This window comes from Pseudorca crassidens, chromosome 12 (assembly GCF_039906515.1).
Source record: "Pseudorca crassidens isolate mPseCra1 chromosome 12, mPseCra1.hap1, whole genome shotgun sequence".
In the NCBI taxonomy this organism is placed as follows: Eukaryota; Metazoa; Chordata; class Mammalia; order Artiodactyla; family Delphinidae; genus Pseudorca; species Pseudorca crassidens.
The window spans coordinates 66,379,866-66,401,213 of NC_090307.1; the positions used below are offsets into that span (position 1 = coordinate 66,379,866).

Below are 21,348 nucleotides of genomic sequence, written 5' to 3' on the forward strand. Positions count from 1 at the left end.
TCTTGGTCTGAAAAGAGGCGGCCAGTGACACCTGCCCAGCAGCGGGGGTCGCTTAAGTTCAGGGAGATGAGAGGAGATGCGTGTGGCAATGCCTTCTCCCCCTACGGCCAAAGGTCTGAAGACCACTCTGGACAGACTAGGATTCCAGTGCCTCCAGAGCACCAGCTGACGGTACTACCGCCATGTTCTACGAGCAAAGTCAAACCAGAAGACGCACTTGCTTGGGAAATGTAATAAAGGACCAGGTGACTCCATATCTTCATGTATGAAATTCCAGTTAAACTAGACATGCACAGTACTATGTTATTTTGGTAACACGGACACAATTTAATGATTCTAATTTTTTTGTAGTTTTTGTTTTTTTACAAGTTAGGTGCCATAAACAGTCAAATAATCCATCTTTTAAAAAGTACGTTTACAACATCAAAAGAATTAAGATGAAATATAAACCTTTCTACTTACAATTTTTATACAGATTAACCAAATCACAAATACCACAAATAAATGTTAAGTTGTAACAATATAATGAATAAACATTCAGATTCTTAATAAAATCTTCCCTTAACATTTGTTTTTAACTTACCATTATACTAAATAATCTATGCAGAGTTTTGGGGTACAATACCAAGAAGGCACCAACAGTACAAAGCAGGTAACAAAGCAGTTTCAGATCTTGAGTGCTCTACACGGATAAACAGCACAGAAAAGGCCACGAGCTTCAGGGAAGCTGGTGCAAGCCTACAGCATCCCTCTGGATTTCCCGTCTCTGACCCACGATGCCAAGCTGGCTGCAGTGAGGAAGACAGCGCTTCCTCTGCTGGGACATGCCTCTCATCTGTACTAGGAGGATCATATTTCAAACACCAGCACAACAATTTTAAAGCACAAATGCTTTAAAACATAAGCAAAAGGACTGCTCAGATTTTCAAAACCACTACATTTACAAAAATATTTCCCTTAAACTTGGGATTGCTCCAAAACATTGATTTACAAATATAAAAGTATTATGGAAGGACCCAAAGCATGTGTGCATATGTATGTGTATTAACATACTATTACCATACTATAGAAAAATTACCAATTTAAAATCTGTATTAACACGTAAGCAAATAAAGGTCAGTCTCCTCTGAATGGTCTGCGCATGACTGTTACTCGGCTTGTCGTAGGCAGCACACCTGTCTGCCTCAGGGACAGCCACCGACTACTGTGGCCCCGCCACACCCGTCGCTGTGCATGCAGTAGCAGGAGTCACGTGAACACACCGCACACCAACGCAGTGATCTTCTACCCTCATGTCCACGGTCTGCGTGTCTCTACCAGCTTTGAAGGCTGTGTCTGCACAGTCCTCCTGAGTTCTCTCAAGTCCATCCTGCTGGCTTGCTAGGTATTTTGTTTCATACTAAGTGAAAGGACTGGAATGTTTCGACAGGAATTTTTTGCTTACATTTTAGACACCAAAAAAGCCATCAGTCTGAAACTTATCTGCGTGGAGCAGTAATGGAGGCATTCGGGATCACCAGCATGAATTTAGATGACCTAACCTGTACATTTTTAGAGATGAAATATCCAAATGATGAGTCTTTCACACCTAACAGCTAGTACTTTTCACAGGTACCTTGGTTAAGACAATTCCTGACCTGTTAAACCAAGTTTAGCATGATTAGTAAAAAGCACACAACCTGTGGCTACAGGGACTCTAGGATGCAGTTAGTGGTTTCATGCCCATCTGACTCCATGGTACCAGTGAGGGGGGGGGGGGGGAAGAGCCTAGAGTCCCCAGGGATTAGTAACCAAGGCTATGGCTTTCTTTCTAGTTAGAGGACTGCAGGTTAACCTCATAATACTGCTAACATTCCATTTAAAAAGTACAAAGAAACAAGAGCAATAAAACTATCAATGCTCCTTTAAAAATGTATCGAGGAACAGTCAAATCTCTGTATCTTTTCAATGCTGTGTGGACCTTCACAAGGCAGCTCTGTGCATGGAGGTGAAAATCACGTATCTCAGGGCAAAAACCTAGATGTAGTTTTGATTTCTGAGGATGAGTCAGCCACCTGCTCTGGCCCGTGAGGTGTGAGCACCAGCACGCTGGTCTGGGGGGTGGGGGGTGGGGGGGGTGGAGCCCTTTCCAGCACTCAACTGGGACACAGGCCGGCCCTCTTTAGAAAGAATCAGAGAATCCAACCTGAGACATTTGGGCTGCTTCATCAGAGCCTGACAGAACACTGTAGACCTATGATCTGAAGAAACGAACATGTCAGAATTGATTCTCTGCTGTGTGGAAGGAAAAAAGAACCCTCCAGAAATGCTTTCTAAATCACCTGACGTAAAGCTAAGTGTTCGGGCAGTGCCTGGTGGGAAGGGGAGGCCTGCAAGCCTTTCTGTTCTAAAGCACAGACTGAGCCTGACTGTCCATTTGGACCCGCTAATCCAGAGGAAATCAACACCGAATCTTAACATGAATATGAAGATAGAAGATGTACATTTATTTCCATGAATTACAAGTGCATTGCTGTTCATATTAGCAGGCAGTTTTTATATAACCCATTCTCCATTGCTGTCAAAAATCAAACAAGAAAAAAAGGACAGCTGAGAAATGAAAAGCTAAAAATAGAATTATTTTTCCTAAGTGATCTGCTGGATAGCATTTTCCGTGGAACACAACTCAGAGGTAACAATAGATTTTTTGTTTCAATCATAGGCATGTGGCACTTGGACAGTCATCTCTGCACAGAAAGCTGTAACAGTCATGCGAGGGTACAGTAATTACTGAACAAGGCAGATTTCTCACCACACAGAGCAGTGGGGGAGTCAAGAGGAGGCACCGCACGGGGACAGAACACCGAGTCCACACCACAGGGTGCGGCGGCGGGAACAAACACTAGAGGGCTCAGGAGGGCAGGGGCTAGGGCTCCTTGCACGCAGGACCTAGTGCTAGCTGCTCCTGACGGCCTGAGCTTGGTGACATCAGAGACGTGAGCGAGCACTTGACGAAAGAACAGTGCTCCAGTCGTGAGCTCACGGAGGCTTTATTACAAACTGTTATATCGTAGGTTGAAAATGAACTTGAGATGCTGACATGCTGTAGGAGGAAAAGGAAGTGTACACTTTCTCATTGAAAGACGCAGTGTTCCTCTCCGCTAGACCCTCAGGCATCGAGCGTAGCTACAGCGCCCGTGGCACCTGTGCCCACTGGGCGTGGAGCTCAGCCCCACACCACCTGGGCAGCCTGCATGACCTCGCGCACCTCTCACCAAATCCCGAGAGAAGCTGCCACTTTACGTCTTTTTGCATAAGTCTTGCAAACACCCAGAACTGTATATAACACATTTTGGCAAGTGCTGTGCCCCTGTAAATGGTACAGGTGGAACTGCCCGATGCAGGATTTCTTCCTTTTATTTAGAAAAAGGGCTGAATTTTCTAAAAGTTGGGCAAGCAGTACATATACCTTACATCTGCTAGAGATTAATATAACAAAAGGAGAGGTGCTGACGAGCACCCACAGGGTCCAGGGGCGGGAGCACGAGCTGCAGGGGCCCCGGCAGGGTGGGAGAGGAGTGCAAAGAGGGGCAGTCACTGCCTTAAAGTGCCCGAGGAGCGGCCACCCTCCCGGAAGGTGAGACGCAGTGACCGACGGTGAGGGCGGGGTCAGCAGGGCATCGGGAGGGAGGACTAGGGAGGGTGGAACCACTGCATCTTTCAAACCAGAAAGCGATTAGTGACTAAAGCAAGGTGAGCAGTAGGTGCCCTGAAGTACGTACTGCCACAGGTCACCGGAGGGCGACACACACAGGGGTGCCAGGAACAGTTCTCTGGACTGAAGGAATTCTCTGAAAGCATAAAAGCCACAACTACCAGAAACTGCCCCTCCGAATGGCTCAAAGGAGTCAGGTGGACACGCCGAGACAGGCTGGAGACGGGCCCGGGGTCAGGAGCTGGGAGGAAGAACAGCGATGCCTGCGCGTGGCCCGTCCTCGGAGCCCGTGTCCTGTTGAGAAACAGACAGACCGACTGTGAGCTAAGGGTGAACCACGTGGGAAAAGCAGCAGCAGCAGTGCTAGGAAAACGGAAGAGTGAAAAAGCAAAGGAAAAACACTCCTGCAGAAAAGGTCATCTCCCTCAGAACCACGTGGCACGAGTCACACCCGAGGCTCCTCAAGGGTGGGCTTGCCTCCACGCCCCCATCCCCGGGCACCTTTTCTCTCAGACGTTTCACAGAGGATGTTTCCAGAATACTCAGGGGGAGACACGCACGCTCGCTCACAGCCAGGCCGGCGTCAGTGTTCCCCAGATGCCATTAACCAACGGTCCAAACCAGAGTCTGAGAATCTTTGTAAACACATGTGTGAAGTGGAAAACGCTTCTGCCTCCTATTCTCAGCACGTCTCTCTCTCTGGATGAGCAGGTAGGTCAGAATCAACCACACAGGAGGCAGAAAGTGTTTTTTTTTTTAATGCTCAAGTTTTCTGTGACTAAGCACAACAAGCACAACCAAGTGCTGGTAGGAAGCGTGAAGCTGGTGGGCCTGGACCCTGGAAGTGCAGGAGGCGACCCAATGGCTGCTGTCCCACCAGGCCCCCCTGGCCCTGCAGATGTCCGAGGATCCCTCAGGAGGCCCCTGAGGTCCCCCATCACTCTCCTAACATCTCTATTTTACTTGAGGAAATTATATTCTGGGTTAAATCCACTCCACCTGTTTCCAGACTAGCAGTTCTTGGCTGTGAGCACAGACGGCTGGGGGTGGGGCGTGGGTGGACGTGGGAATTCCCTCCACCCCGAGGACCATCCTGGGGAGGAGAAGCGCACGTTCTCTGTCTCACGACGAAGCCGCGTGGAGACAGCATGAGGGTAATCGAGTGTGTCAGGATGTGAGCAAAGCAGACCTTCCTTCCCCTGGAGACGTGGCCTGTTAAACGCCCACCGGCAGGTGTCACCTGGCTCACAGGCACTGCCAGGTGGATAGTCCTTGTCTGCTGCTCGGGGAGACAAGCTCGGGGGACAAGACGTGACCTCCCCCTAGAGGCGTGCCACCATGAACTGCAGCCACACCTAGCAGCTGGCAGAAAACTAAAACTGCCCTAAATGCTTTTATCTTTAATGAAACCAAAGGGAAACAACAGATTAATGCCCCTAGTAATCAGTCCCCCACCACCCCCCAAGAAAGTCCAGCGACGGGCTGGAGAAGGAGGAAGAAAGGCAGGCACCACCTCCTCTTCCCCAGCTTCTCAGGGAAGCAGGTAAGGAGATGGTCTCTAAGGATGAGGCTGAGACCCAAGGCTGGAGGAATCGGAGACTTGTCACAATGTATTAACCACTTATACCTTTTTACCTTTCCAGTGAAAACATTTCTAAAATAGAGCCCCTTAAACAAAATATAATGAACATACTTTGACCCTTTACAATCACTCAGAGCCGCCACTAAGAACATCAGCGAGCAGGGGACACCTAGGGTCTCCTCTGGAGCGGTCCCTGCTGTCCCCTCCAGCAAAGCCCCCACAGCTGTATGAGCACGTTTCCCCGGCGGCCCCGTGTGTCACAGCACCAACACCTCCAGGCTCTCCTCTGTGCAGTTCCGCCCTCGCTGCAGACTGGGAACTCACACCCCGGTCCCTCCACCTCCCTGGGGAGCAAATCTAGGTGAAAAAAGATTTGAGTCTAAAGGACCTGGACTCTCTGCCTAGTTTTGCCACCGATGTATAATCTTGAGCAAAATGCTTAAACACACTCCTTCAGTTTCGTCAAGCGTAGACCTGGGCTGTGTGCTGACTTCAGGAAACGCTGCTGTGATCATCAAAAGGCAATGTCTGTGAAAGAACCTGGCCCAGAGCTTAACAACGCCCCCAACCCACCCTCCTCTGCACTCACTCTTCTATCCTAGATGACTAAATTATAAGTCAGTCTAGATGTTGGAAATTTCCTTTGAAATGCACAGAAAAAAACAAGATGGATTGATGGGCAGATGGAGGAATGCATGGACAGATACGTGAAAAGGCAAAGAAAGTATAATAAAACGTTAATCATAGGATCGGGGTGGTGGGAATATGGGTGTCTACTGTAAAACCCTCAACTTCTCAGAATAGGTAAAAATTGTCATTTAAAAAACGTTTGGGAAAAAAATCAGGCTACAAGCACATTCTGTGCCTTCTGTGTGCCTGGAGGAAGTGAACTAAACACAGAGCAACCCCCCTGCCACCGCCTCCACTGGTGACAGGCCCCAACCCTGGATACTCAGAGCTGGGGTGGGCCCCGGGTGGGCTTGGTCCCCGTGTGCTAATGGCCTCCAGTAGGCATCCAGTCAGCAGCCTTGTCCTGTGGCCCAGGACCCTAGTCACTGTCACGTTCCCCTGTGCCTGCTGCCTGACCAGCCACCCCACAAGTCCCTGCTGAGGTCCCGCCACCCAGACTGCCCAGTGTCAGATGCCCTGACACTTCAGGACCTGAGACCACCTGTGAGGAGAGGCGGGCCCCTCCCCACCAGCGGGGCGCCCCCTCCCGGCGCTCTGCATCTTTGGGGTCGAACCCTCCCCTGGTGCAGCACCACAATGCTGGGCCTGACTCCCCGGGTCCTGCCATCAGGCTGCTAGAAAGCAAAGCCTGGGCCTTACCCATCCGTTCCCTCCTACCCGGCACTAAAGTACATGACAGGGATTAAATGAACAATGACAAACTGATAGCTCCATCACCCCCAGATGTTCTACACCAAAGATGTGCATGATGGTCTGTGTCTTTCTCCCCTCTCAGGCCACGTGCTCCTCGGGGGCCACGTTCAGTCCTGTCTGTTCTGCTCACTGGGGTGAGCACACAGCATGTATGCCCTGAAACCAGAAGGCAGGGAAATCAGGGGCCATGAACACACAGGAAAGCAACCCATGGAAGGGACCATACAGAAAGTTGCTCAGCTCGACCTTCCAGGCCAGGGGTCAGTGGCCTAATTTGTAAAGAGCCAGCCAAAAGCTTATTCACCCAACTCAGCCAGGCTGACCTGGCACGGACACGGGGACGGAAGAGCAGGCCCCTGGCAGAGACAATCCCCCCACTGTGAATGCAGGCAGAGAGGCCAGGAAGGGGTGAAAACGGCTGGGTCCCAGGGGCCGCTTTCCTTCTGTCAGTGAATGACCGCACAGTGCCTTGTGTGCAACAAATTCTTCAAGAGATTGTCCTGATGTGAGGTGTGGACGGATGAACGCTTCCAACCCCACTGGACTGGCCTCCCTGTCCCCTGCGGCATCTCCCCTTCCTGCTCAGACACTTCCTGAAGGTTGGCTGCTAGGGGCACATGTGCTCGGGCTTGGAGTCTGGCCTCCAGTGTGTCCCAGCAAGGGCCTGCCAGTCCCCCTCCCTTGCTTGGTTAGGGAATCGGGGTCTTTTAGGCTCTGCTCCCCTCACTCCCCTGCAGTCACTGCTTCTCCCGACCACACCCCAGTCTGAGCCCCAGGTCTGGAAGCTCCTCTCCCACCCTCTCCTCTGCCCTGGTCCAGCCCTGGTGGCTCTGTGAGTAGGTGAGCTGATCGCATCTGCTTGTAGCCCCCCTTCTGCCCTTCCCTATCCCCTGATCTGAGCTCCGGGGCTGGGACCCTGCCTTAGCACCGCTGCCTGTCCTTGGCAGCTGCTTCTGGTGGGACTGCCAGTGGCAGGCACTGAGAGGAAAAGCCTTCCTTCTTCTGCCTCTAGTGACACATGGCTCTTCGGGAGGGGTGGTCCTGGGTTTCAGAGGTACTGGAGGGTGGTGGTGACTCAGGCCCCTGAGGTCCCTGGGTCAGTGGCAGTCGGGCTCCTGACCCTCCTCAGCAATGGTGATGCTCTAACAGCTGCAGTTCTGGCAGGGGCCCGGCACCCTCCGGGCCTGCTGACCAGACAGATGCTGGCTCACATCGCTTCCCCTCAGCCCCTGCAGACCCCCGCCTGCAGGAAGCCCCACCGCCCCGCTCTTGCTCTCCAGCCCTTCCACAGCCTCCTGACTGATCACACACCCTCTGTGTGAAATAGCTCAAGCAGCTTCTGATCTCAAGCCTGGACGCTGCCCAACACAGGCAACCTCAGACCAACCCTCAGCCTGACCCCAGTATGTGAAAATAAATAAAAAGGCCCAGGCAGGAGAGAATGGACTTAAGATCCAGCTGAGAATCCCCAATGCCCACTGCTGTAGAATCCCCCACTTCGTAACCCTGCCTGGAGCCCCCTCGGTCACCTGTCTGCAGACCCCACTGCCAGGCCATCCAGCTGCCCCGGGCTGGTCTGTCCAAAGCATTTCCCCAGCAGGTGCCTCAACCCTTGGTCATAATTCTTTATCTCACTGCTCATTTCTACAGAGTTCTAACACAACAAGCCCCACTCTCTCTCCCGTTCCATATATTCTCTAAAATTGAGATCTGTGTTTCCTCTTTTTGAACACTTTTTACCTGTCTCCTCTGCTAGGATTTACTATATGGTTAAAGCTCCAGGTACCTGAGAAATTTAAGATCTGTATCCTGGCTGGAATCTAGCGGTCTCTTCAAAAATGAGTTCTTTGAGCTTTTCCTTGGGCAAGTCATCCAATTCCATGTCAAACTTGAATGGTGCTTCGGCGATGGGCTTGAAAAGAAAATAGAACGTTTAGACAAAAGTGGTTGCGGCTGAGGCAGTCATTCACTGCTCCACAGAAAGACCATAGCTCAGGCTTTCGAACTGAGACGGCAGGACTGGCACCTGTGATGAGCAGCCCTGTGCTGCACCCCAGTCACGGAAGTGCACCTCCCGAGAGCCCTGAACCAGTGAGAGGGAGCGTCCCCACATGATTCTCCAATGTCTTCAGGCACTGCATGCACATGGCAGCCACAGGAATCTGCTGTGATGGGAGGGCTGCTGCTGGTGGTAGTATGTGTATACAATCAAGACCCTCAATACTTGAATAAATGCATTTGATTACATACATTACGGTATCTTTATATGAAGAAGTAATACGGAGCCATTAAAAAGTGAAGCCGCAAGGAAGGTGAAAATCATGGCAAAATGCCCATATTTGTGTTAAACAGAATGAACTCTATTTTTAAAATTTAGATATAGAAATATAAGACTGAGAAGGAAACACTCCAAAATTTTAATAATGATAACCGCATAACAAGACTACAAAGTGATCTTTCTTGTATTTTTCTGCAAGTTTTTGCTTTTCTTTAGTATACTTTCTCTATAAATAACCAGAAATCTAATACTGTCTATTCATATCAAAAAACCTCCATGCATACTCAACGACAAAAGATGTAGTCAGTTAATATTTTGATTTGTAAGCACCCCCCTCCAAACGAATGCAATGTTACAGAACCTGATGACGATACAGCTGTTACCAGGCACCCCAGACCTTATCCATGTCACCCTCACACCATGTATTAAGGGAAAGGAAACGTGCACCCCAAACTCTGCGCTAGGCCCTGGCCTCTTGAAAGGGGGAAAAGAGAAAAACAAGCAGCTCCTCTCCCTGAAGGAGGGCTCGACGTACGGGACCCTACACATGCCACCCTTCTAATCCGCCTGGCCCCCTTTGGGTGTGGGGTACCACCCCAGCCTGAAAGTAGGACGTGGGGCTTAGGAAACCGCCAGCTCACAGGGCAGTAAGAGCCCCAGGTCCCATGTTTTCAGCTGCTCCTCTGTTATGTACCACGGAGGTCGCGTCAACTGTTTCCGGGAAAGGCTGTGGAAGGGGAAGCTGACTGATATATGTTTGATTTCCTCTTTCTCTTTTTCATGTAACTGCTTTTCACGTTTGTAGTTAGTTCTTCCTTTCCTCTTCCATTTCCCCTTTAACACATTCCTCTTGGTTCTCCCTTTTTAAAAAACAGGAGTGTGAAGGCTTACTGTCTATGCATTTGAACCTCAACTAGAAAGATCCACATTTCTGGTTCCTACTGCACTTTCCTTCATTATCCTCCAGAGAACAAAGTTAAAAGTGAGTCCCCAGAGGAATCAAAGAGCCAAGGAACGGGGACTTTTGGACAGAAGATGCCCGACATGCAGCACCTTCACCTGCATGCCCGGTGTGCACTGGAGACTCGCACACGCACCTCTGTGACCAGCATTCCTCATCACGACAGGCTCTCGTGTCTCTAGGGAGGCACACACGGAGGCAGACACGAAGCCACCAAGCTCTGGTGGGACTGTCCTGGCTGACCTGTCCCCTCCTCCCCTCCACCCTCAGGGTGGGCCCTGCAGTTCCATGTCTCTTCCTGCCACAGGCCATGACCACAGTCCTGGGATCCCTTTCTTGCCTGTGCTCCCCTCCCCTTCCATTTCCCCGGCCCCACCCGGTGCAGGGGACCTAAAGGAAGGGGTTTCAGGCTGTGGGGACAGCACTAGTCTCAGGCACATGATGGCAGGGCCACTCAGCCGGGGGGGTGCAGGCTCTCACCTCGTCACTTGGGTCGTAGTACTGCTCCAGGTACGGGTGGGCCAGAGCCTGTTCCACCTCAATCCTCTTATGAGGGTTGAACGTCAACATCTTGTCCAGTAAATCCAGAGCTACAAAGAGAAAGGTTTTGAAGAGGTGAGAAGCCAAAGAAAAAGTCAATGAAATACTCTCTCGTCTTCCTGTTTAAGTCCACTGACCCACAAGACAACCGAGCTAAAGGAGCCCCCACCACCCAGGGGTGCCTGTTCCATCTCTGAGCTTGAGTCTGAGCACCTGTTAGTAGAGACCCAGACTCAGGAAGGTGATATGCTCAGCAAAGGCTCCACATAGTGGCCAGGATTCAAGCCCAAGTCTGCCCCCAAAACCTGGCCTTGTCCTAAATCACAGCTCTGCTCGCAGGGTCAAAAGCAGAGGTTTTATGTATGTACCGTTCTTAAGTCAACTCCAAAGTCAGTTCTGCAATGGTCACTGCCTCCCATGTGGTTTCAGCCTCCTCCTTCCAGGTCCTGGCTGAGAGGCATGTGTAAAGCACAGGCCCCCTGGCCTGCTCTGCAGCCTGGCGTCTTTCTCCAAGGCCCCAAACTACAAGTATTCTCTCGACCTGGCCGGCAGTTCAGCCCTGACCACCTTTTTCATGTCGACGATGCAGCAAGGCAGCAAGTGCAGGGCCAACAGGAACAAGCCGGAGGCGGTGGCCAATGAGCAGCCTGCCCTGGGGCCTCTACAGAGTATCTAGGCACCACCTCAGGCCGCGAGGACAGCCAAGGGGCACGGCTGACAGTGGCTGGGACCAGGGTTAAGGGTCATGTGACAAAATACTTCCTGTATTTAGTGTCAGAAGTAGGTTTCAATGAGGGAGAATACATGCTAGAAAAGACATCACTGTTCTGGTAAAGAGGTAACAAAGAGGGCTTCTTTTAAAACTATCTTCTTTTATTTAACAATGCTCAGACCAGTGGTGCTCACGGCCCTGAGACACCCCTGAGAAATCCAAGGGCTCCAAGAAATAAATCTAACAACTACTAGATAGGGCTTCCATGGTGGCGCAGTGGTTGAGAGTCTGCCTGCCGATGCAGGGGACACGGGTTCGTGCCCCGCTCTGGGAAGATCCCACATGCCGCGGAGCGGCTGGGCCCGTGAGCCATGGCCGCTGAGCCTGAGCGTCCGGAGCCTGTGCTCCGCAACGGGAGAGGCCGCAACAGTGAGAGGCCGCAACAGTGAGAGGCCCGCGTACCGCAAAAAAAAACCTACCAGGTAATTATTAAGAACACACATTTTTAGAAAATGTATTGACACTAACAAAAACAAAAGCACTGGCATCTACTTAATGAAGCCTTGTTACTCACGGTGATAGTTTCTTATTAGGTTATCAACCTCGTCCATCTGCAAATGAGCACCCGACTCTAAGCTCTAGGATAAAGAACGGTGATGGAATATCACTGTAGTCACTAGGAAATGTGCTCCCCGATGGAGAGCAGCTGGCAGCTGGCCAGGAAGTCGCCAGGAGAGAGCGAGTGGGTGGAGTGCCCCACTGCCCGAAGTTGTGGCCCCCACGTGCACATCCCTGCACACCACCCCTACTCACCTTCAATCAGGAGATCATCGATGTGGTACACTGTGTGATGGACATAAGAAATTCCACACAGCAAAGGACTTTTTTCATGTCCATAAAGTGAAGTGTGAAAAACAGTACGTTTTTTTTAAAGCCCACATAATGAATTTCTACAAATAGTACATTTTCAAACTGGTAGATGGGCGAACACACCTGCTGGGCCTCAGAGCCCTACCATACCTAACACAGGTACTAAAACCGACCTCAATTCCCGCTCCCGCCCCCCTCCCCTAGAGCTCACAGACATTTCCCCAAGGAATGCCTTGAGATCAGATAACCTCCATCCATGTCAGGAGAAGCCGAGGGCCCAGCCACAGTCAAGAGTCTAACAGCATTATTTTTAAATTCCAAGTCTTGTTGATATTAAGGAGGGATGCACTCCAAGGCAACTGGATGCTCTGCAGCTGACACACTCCTAAAACAGACCTTTCAGTTCCTTCAAGTTCAATCCTAGGCAACACTTTCAAAAGAAAAGAGCTTTTTAAATTTTTTTTTTTCTACTTGAAAACTGACTGGCTCTCCAGCCTCTTTTGACTGCAGCGCTATTTCTGCACTGCTTGCAGCTACAGGAGGGGAGGCGGGGAGATGGGAAGCAGCTGGCAGGTGCTTCTCCCACAGTCAGGGAGCCCGGCCTCCCTCCTCCCACATGCTCAGCATCCCGCTGGCACCACTCCAACGTATGAATCACGCTGGCTGTGCATAGGATGCAGATTTTATTTTCCCTAAAAGACTGAAGCCCCTTCAAGGCCAGGATGACATCTGATCACGATCCTGACTCTCCCTGGTGGCGGCCATGAGCCCACACCTCCCCTCTAACTCCGGGGGGTGTGCAGCAACATGACCCCACCCTTCCGGCTCATCAGTCACTTCTCCTTCCAGGTCCTGGGGCGGGTCACCCGGCTGGCAGCACTGCTCTGGGGCCGTCTCACCTACCCAGCAACACTCTGATCCCAGATTAAGGTTGCCATCTGTCATTTCCATCCTCAGCTCGAATTTCTGAGCAGAGGCAGAGAAAAAGCCCACCTGTGCAGACTGTGCCACCGCAACAGTGCTTCTCAAACTTTCTGATCTCAGAGCCCTACTCTTGAAAACTGAGGATCAATTATTAAAAAGCAGCGAATTCAACTCACAATTCAAACAACTGCACAGCACCATCCTTTGAGGAAACCACTGCACTCAGTACGTGGCAGATGTGTTCTGCGTGCACTTACCCGCGCTGTCACATGGAACACTAAAAAGACTGGCACAAAGGACAGGACACAACAAAGCGACTTCTCTGTGCTGCTTAACCAAAGGCACCTCACACGCAGCTGCCCTGGTTTTAGCTGGGAGGCTGGCACTGCCGCCTCGCCCTGCACTGAGCACAGATGGCAGCACAAGGGACAGGGTGCAGGATGCCTCAGTGTCATCATGAAAGGAGTTTTCACCTCACCAACCCCCTGGAAGGATCTTGGGGACCTTAGAGGTCTAAGGAGCATACTACCAAGAACTGCTGAGCCACAAAAACTCAAGATCTTTAATCTTATCATGGTCCCCAAGAGCTCGGGGAAAGCCCTGGTCAGCCCTTCTCTACTCACATGGGTGGATCATGCCCTTCCTGCCCACCGGCCCTCATTCCTCTCAGCACAACTTTCTGAGAAAATCAATATCCCCAGGGGTGACCTTCCTGGGCATTCCTCCACCAGATCCACATGCATCCTTCTGTTCAAAGAGGAGACCCTCTCCCCACCCAAAGCCGATCCTCCCTGCTGCCCTCACCTGGCCCAGTCCTTTCTGTCTCCATGTTCCCATTCCTCTTATGTGGTCACCCATGACCTGAACTGGAGGCCTCTATGCCATGTGGGGGTGCTGAACTCGGCCACATTCTCACAAGGCATTATCTGTGTCCATCTCCTCTACAGGTTGCGAGAATCCCCATCCCTCCTGCACTGCCCAGGGAAGATTCTTGTCCAGTTCCTTACACATCTCACTCTTCACCTCCCCAGCCTCTTCCAGGATTTCAAATGCCATCTGTTAAAAAACTCCTAAATCTACTGTCAGCTCAGGACTCTCACTCTCTGTATAAAGAGACTCTCTGTAGGTAATGAAATAGAATACAGCTTATCCCATTGAGAATATATATATGTATATGCATTTACAGGAGCAGTAATAAAGTCTGGAGGCTTTTCAAATACCAGGTTATCTGAGAAATGGACACAGACTTCTCACAAGAACGGCATTTTTTAAAATTTCAAAAAATAGGGGAATTCCCTGGCAGTCCAGTGGTTAATACTCCGCTCTTCCACTGCAGGAGATACCAGTTTGACCCCTGGTCGGGGAACTAAAATCCCGCATGCTGCATGGCATGGCCAAAAAAACCCCCCCAAAACTAAAAAACGAAAAACAAAAGTGGGACCAAGAGAACAGAATTCCTCATCTTTCTTTACGCGCTGACAGCCGTCTGCTGGCTTTGCGCACCTGACCTCTAACCACACGGAGCTGCACTTGCCATGGGGGAGCTCTCAGGATTGCCCGTGGGAGCGGTGACACCAGCTCGGCCACATTCACCAGGTTCTCTTGGCCACAGTGACTGTCAAGGATGTGGACACAGAGGCAGTGAGTGTCAGCCCCACACTTGGGCTAAAACTATCAGGAAACAGGTTAGCGTGAGCCTGGAGATGCTGGTGGCCATCGTGTCACCATGAGAAAAGAGGCTGGTTAACAAGAAAGATGGAACAGAGGAAGGCAATGCTGAATGACAAAGTCCAGATTGTGGTCAAAGGAGCTACGCCTGGAATCAAAGCCCGGCTGGGCCTGTCGGTTCCGAGAGCTGGTGAAGTCCTTCTTCAGGCCAAGGCCAGTCCCAGTGGGTTCTCATGAAGTGGACAGAGAAGGCCTCAAAGAGCCGACCCTCCAGTCTGTGATGACTCACCCCACGCCCACAGCCCCATTGCTCAGTGGGAACCACTGCTCATCTCTGGACACATTTTGTAGAATTTCCCTGTGCATCTTCTTTCACACAGTTGAAATCGTATTATACATAACAAAGGCTGTGTTATCTCCTCAGTCAACTCTGCTCATTAGTATTTTCCCATGCTACAAAAACTTTGTAAAAATCACTTTTAGGGACTTGATACAATATTCCTTTGAGTAGATGTATCAGTTGACTCTGATCCATGAACAATGAACAGTTAGCGCTGAGGTTGTTTCTAACAATTTTTTAAAAAATTTATTTATTCTTGGCTGCGTTGGGTCTTCATCGTTCCATATGGGCTTCTCACTGTGGTGGCTTCTCTTGTTGTGGAGCACAGGCTCTAGGCCTGTGGGCTTCAGTACTTGTGGCATGCAGGCTCAGTAGTTGTGGCTCGCAGGCTCTAGAGCATAGGCTCAGTAGTTTTGACGCACAGGTGTAGCTGCTCCGCGGCATGTGGGATCTTCCCGGAGCAGGGCTCGAACTCGTGTCTCCTGCATTGGCAGGCAGATTCTTAACCACTGTGCCACCAGGGAAGCCGTTTCTAACAATTTAACACGGCCCAGACTAAACTCGCAACTGCTAACTCCCGACTGGCTCCTCCCACAGTGACCCTCGGCTCAGTACCTCTTCGTGGAAGTTGTGTGTTCTTGTCCTTTGCTCATGTATTTTATCCACTGATGTCTTAGAGTTCTCTCTGCTCTTTAAACACTAATAACATTAACGAGAAGTCTAACATTAAGAACTACTGCTCTTAACCCTGCCTAATATTCTTAGCTCTCAACCTTCCCAATTATCCTATGAGGTAGGTAAAACTTGCCCCAATTTTGAGATGAGGAAAATGTGAAAAAGTGAGGTCACAAGTCTGCACTCAGGAGGCCAATTGTAGAGCACAGGACCTAACCACCATGTGTGTGGCCATCAACAAAACAGGACAGGGATTCTTTAGATGTTATTCAATCTAGAACAAATTATACCTATTTGTCCACACCTGGTCTAATCTAGTTTAAATTTTAAACTTTTAAATCTACTACCTTTCATTTATGTTTGTCTTTTTTTTTTTTAATTAATTAATTTATTTTTGGTTGCGTTGGGTCTTCGTTGCCGCGCACGGGCTTTCTCTAGTTGTGGCGAGTGTGGGGCTACTCTTCATTGCGGTGCGCAGGCTTCTCCTTGCGGTGGCTTCTCTTGTTGCGGAACACGGGTTCTAGGTGCGTGGGCTTCAGTAGTTGCAGCATGCAGGTTCTAGAGTGCAGCCTCAGTAGTTGTAGCACACAGGCTTAATTGCTCCGCAGCATGTGGGATCTTCCCAGACCAGGGATTGAACCCGCGTCCCCTGCACTGGCAGGCAGATTCTCATCCACTGCGCCACCTTGGTTTGTTTTTAAAGCTTAGGAAGATATTCTTCCCCCACGCAGAGATCAGAAAAATACTGAATGCTCTAAATATCGCTAGTTTTTAATAGTATGATTTTTTTAAAAGTATTTGCTCATCAATTGTTTTGGAATTCACTTTGATGTGTGAATAGTGATTTAAATTGGTTTTCTTCCAAACAGCTATTCAACTAGCCCAGTACCATCTGCTGAAGAATAATCATTTCTTCCCCCTCACAGGAGTAATTTTGGAGAGAATCCTAAGCTAGATTCCTTTGAAGAAAAATCTACAATACTACTGGTTCAAGGGACTCAGCAGTCAGAAATTTCCAACAAACATGTGAAAAAATATTCAACCTCACTCTTAATTAAAGAAAAACAAATTAAAATGTCACTTCCCCCCCATTTGGTTGGCAAACCCAAAAGTGCAATACCCAGAATTGCTGGAACAAAAGACATGTGACAGAATTGCCAAGCTGCCTTTCAGAGAGACTCCACAGATTCACACTCCACCAGCTGCCTCTGAGAAGATCCCCTGCCTTGACCACACAGTGGGTTATCAAACTCTGTGATTCTTGCTACTGTGATGAGTGGGGAAAAAAATGGAATTACTGACCTTTCAATGTTCATATCTCATATAATAAATAACCATGAGTCCCTTTTCCTATATTTAAGAGACATTTACATTTCCTTTTCTGTGAACTATTTGAGTTCACTTGGGTTTTCCCACAAGATCTTATGGAAAAATGTGAACAAACATTTTGGCCAACCCAATACTATTGACCAGACTTAAAAGCGCCAGTGTTTCAGCTTGAAAGTTTTAATTTCTTGAGATCCCCGAGGTCTTCCATTCATTTCTTCCTGTTATTTTCATGCAAATCTAGACTATTAGCTACCTGCATGCAGGTTCTTAAATCTGTCTTATTGCTGTTCTATGTCCAGGGCCTTAGAACAGACACCCATCTATTTATTAAATGAATACATTTACCAATGCTGTACTAAGAAACCAGAAGCAACCTGGTGGCATATAAATATGGCCCCCATTTCTTTGCAGCTGCTCCCATGAAGGGGTGGATTCATTTCTCCCCCTCTTGAGTCGGGCCTGACCTTGTGATGTGCTCTGACCAACGGACTGTGGCAGAAATGTCCATTTCTGAGACCCAGCCAGGAGAGACCTTGCAGCTCCTGCTCTGGTTCTTTTGGAATGCTGTTGCCAGCATGAGAAACCCAGTCTGGTCCACTGCAGGACGAGAGCCAACAGGGTGCTAGGTGCTGTGAGGCACCCTTAGGCCATGCAGCATGAGGCGAGCCGAGCAGACCCGCCCAGCTGCACCAAGCCCCGTGGGCTTTGGAACAAATATGTGCTGGTCGGGTTTTTAAAATTTTTGGTAATAAGGGTCAATTTTAGTAAGATCCTCTTCTAGATCTTATTTCACAAGGTGCCACATTAACCTAGTTTTGGTTTGGTTTGGTTTGACTGAACTGTTTCTAAGTTTCAGGTGTGCAGCATCATATGGGGTGATCTGAAGGCCCGGGGTTGTGGAGGGGTTTGTTGCACAGCAACAGATAACTGATGTAAATGTCAATGTCCAACATGAGGTTGTGAAAGACACTACAGGCCACCCACAAGGGAACGTTATGTACCCATTCTTTATTACAGAGACATAGAAAGGACCCAAGATATATAAATGAAAAACTTTGTCTTGAGATCTCAGAACCTAGTCCTACCAAAACCAGTAGTATAGACATTCACACAACCCTGTGATGCAGGTACTAATATTTTATACATGGGAAAACAGAGGCCCAGAGAGGTTAAGTAGTTCGTCCAAAGGATGCTCAGCTGGTAAGCGGCTGGGCTGTGGACTGAACCAGGGAGGTCTGGCTGTAAAGCCTGTGCTCTGGACACATGATATTTTATGCCCATTTCAGCACTAAACTCCATCTTTCCACTTGATTCTATGTATAGTTCTTCCCCGCTTTTTCATTATATTCACCCAATACCTACAATTCAAATTTAACTGGATTTTAGTGGGGTTAATTATTACCTGAACGAACCAATCTCAAAGTTCATGACCTTAACCTAAGGAAAATAAGCTAAAAAACCCTCAAATAATTTGATGCAAATTATGACTAACTAGAGAAAAGAATGAGGAAACAAACAGGAGAAAAGCCTAAGAGTTCTGTTTCTTGTAAGGTCTTAATTATACAGTTTTGTTATGTACACACCTCTTAAAAAAGGCAACTCAGGAAATCAGATCTAGGTAACATGCTTGGGATGGACGATACAGCACACAAGCCAATCTAATCAGCAACATGTGCAAGGCATGGGAAATTCTAATTTTGAAAATTCTGCAACTAGAATACATTATATAACTATAACTAAATAGGAAGAAGCTGTGCACACTTTGGTAGAGCAAACATTAAAGGTTATTTTGGGATTCTGATAATTAAGACTATTTCTTATTCTCTGACTTATTTTTTCTATACGTCCAAACTGTCTACCATAATCATACACTACCTTTATATCAGAGAGTTTAAAAGACAGTTCCTCTTATATCCAAAAGAAATTCAATTTTAAACCAAGTGTTTCTGAAACTTGGCTCAGGTCAACACATAAAACAAATTTAACATCTAAGTAAATCGTTGTTAACGTTAAAAAATACACACATATGTACACACACACACATACATATGCATACACACATATTAGAAAAAGCTAAAATTCAGTCAACAGCAGACTGGATGTAAATATTGTAATATCACTGCACCAACATGTCAGCAAGCTGTTCTTGGGTTCCCTCCTCTGACCTCTTCCTTCCACTCTAAGGACTCCTGTGATGACAACAGGCTCACCTGGACAACCCATGCTAATTTCCCCACCTTAAAGTTAGCTGATGAGTAATCTTACTCCTCTCTGTCATGTAACCTAACATGGATTCAGTTTCCGGGAATTAGGACACGGACATCTTTGGGCATGGGGTCATTATTCTGCCTACCACACTTTTATGACAGCATAAAGGTAAAAAAAATAGCTGCCTAATATATTTAACAGGTACATGTTAAGCAGGAATGAAGGATAATATAATTATTAAACAAAATTAACTTATAAGATATCAAAGACTGGGGCTTCCCTGGTGGCGCAGTGGTTGAGGGTCCACCTGCCAATGCAGGGGACACAGGTTCGTGCCCCGGTCTGGGAAGATCCCACATGCCGCGGAGCGGCTGGGCCCGTGAGCCATGGCCGCTGGGCCTGCGCTCTGCAACAGGAGAGGCCACAACAGTGAGAGGCCCGCATACTGCAAAAAATAAAATAAAATAAATTAAAAAAAGGGGCTTCCCTGGTGGCACAGTGGTTGAGAGTCCGCCTGCTGATGCAGGGGACACGGGTTCGTGCCCCAGTCCGGGAAGATCCCACATGCCGTAGAGCGGCTGGGCCCGTGAGCCATGGCCACTGGGCCTGCACGTCCGGAGCCTGTGCTCTGCAACGGGAGAGGCCACAGCAGTGAGAGGCCCGCGTACCGCAAAACAAACAAACAAAAAAACAAAACAAAACAAAAAAGATATCAAAGACTAAAATCGAATGTATGACCTTTCTCTGTTATGGAACATGCTCTTGGAACATATCTAAGATATCTTCACCCAACCTAAGGCCATGAAGATTCTATCCTGGTTTTTTCTCAAAGCTTAATAGCTTTACTCCTTCTATTTAGGTCCATGTTACTTATTTTTTGCACACAAATGTCTAATTGTTCCAGCATCATTTGTTGAGGAGACTGCCATAGGCACCAGTACAGATAAATCTAAATCTGAAATGCATTCTGCTGAGTGGAAGAATCCAGACATAAAAGGCTACATATTACATAATTGCAATTCTATGACATTCTGGAAAAGGTAAAGCCATAGGGACAGGAACCAGATCAGATGCTGATTGCCAGGGACTAGGCGAGGGAACTGACTACGAAGGGGCACAAAGCAACTTTTCGGGACAATGGGAATGCTCCAAAACTTGACTGTGGTGAAGTTACAGGACTGCATACGTTTGTTAAAATTCAAAGACTTGCACAACTAAAAAGGGTGAATTTTACTTTATGTGAATTATTCTGTGATAAACCTGACTTTCAAAATGATCAAATGACAAGATGACCTTAAAAAAATTGAACTTAATCCAAGTTAAAAAGTAGCAAAGAAACTAAAACGTGGAAAACTAAACAGTCACCTCCAGACTCCCTTACCCTATGGCTACCGCTCCTAAATAAGAGGGAAGAAAGCAATGAAGAGTGAGCACCAAATAAGGCATTATCCAACAGCCACAGACTAGTGACCTACTGCTTTAATGAATAAGACAAAGAAACAAATAAAAGCTAAGCCTAAGAAAAATAATCAATGAAATCACATTTACCTTTGGAGTCAGCATTTGGGAACAGCCTGTTCCATGGCACCTTATTTTTGTGCGGAAGAGAAAGCAAATAGTTCCTAGCTTTTAAATTTATTATACAATTCAGGTCTTCCTGGGATGGGGATCCAAGAATACCTATCAGATAAAATAATCAGCTGTTAATTATCAAGACCAAGGTAAACCAACTGCATACCATCTGCAGTGGGGCAGAATGGGCACTGACATTCAATGTCTTCTCACTACCTCCCAATGCTTTTTACAAAGTCCTTAATGTTTTAAATCAAGGAAGATTTAAAAAAAGCTCATGTCCATCACAGGCTGAAGAGTTGCTGGAACTCTTCTTAATTTCCTGAGGGTACTCTGATGTACACAGTGGGTCCCCAGAATGCTCACGAACCTTACCCAGAATGTGGTTCAGCTGGTCGAGGTAATGCTTCCCCGGGAAGATGGGCCTGTTGGAGAGCATCTCTGCCAGGATGCAGCCTACAGACCAAATATCAATGGACTTGGTGTAGCCCTGCAGTGGAAAGGAGAAAAGATGGAGAATGACCTCTGCTGTTCCATGACACAACGAGACCTTTCTGCATGACAGGCACAGGGCTGCTGGAGTGTCAGCTTCTCCTCTGGCTCTATAATTCA

The 21,348-nt window shown here is 48.3% G+C and overlaps 1 protein-coding gene across 5 annotated transcripts in view; it reads right to left on the reverse strand.

Moving 5' to 3' along the window:
* Positions 1-303: 303 nt before the first annotated feature.
* The window catches only part of MAPK1 (mitogen-activated protein kinase 1), a 95,357-nt gene continuing 74,312 nt past the window's right edge, over positions 304-21,348 (reverse strand). For 4 of the 5 annotated variants that reach the window (XM_067700017.1, XM_067700019.1, XM_067700020.1 and 1 more), the window contains 5 exons: positions 21,112-21,226; positions 20,713-20,844; positions 10,379-10,488; positions 8,446-8,571; positions 304-3,988 (listed from right to left, as the gene is read on the reverse strand). In XM_067700017.1, the coding sequence (XP_067556118.1) occupies positions 8,455-8,571; positions 10,379-10,488; positions 20,713-20,844; positions 21,112-21,226 (474 nt within the window). In that variant the 3' untranslated portion in view covers positions 304-3,988; positions 8,446-8,454. Of the gene's footprint in view, positions 3,989-4,415; positions 6,816-8,445; positions 8,572-10,378; positions 10,489-20,712; positions 20,845-21,111; positions 21,227-21,348 lie in introns of those variants that run through there. The other variant, XM_067700018.1, reaches the window with a different exon arrangement.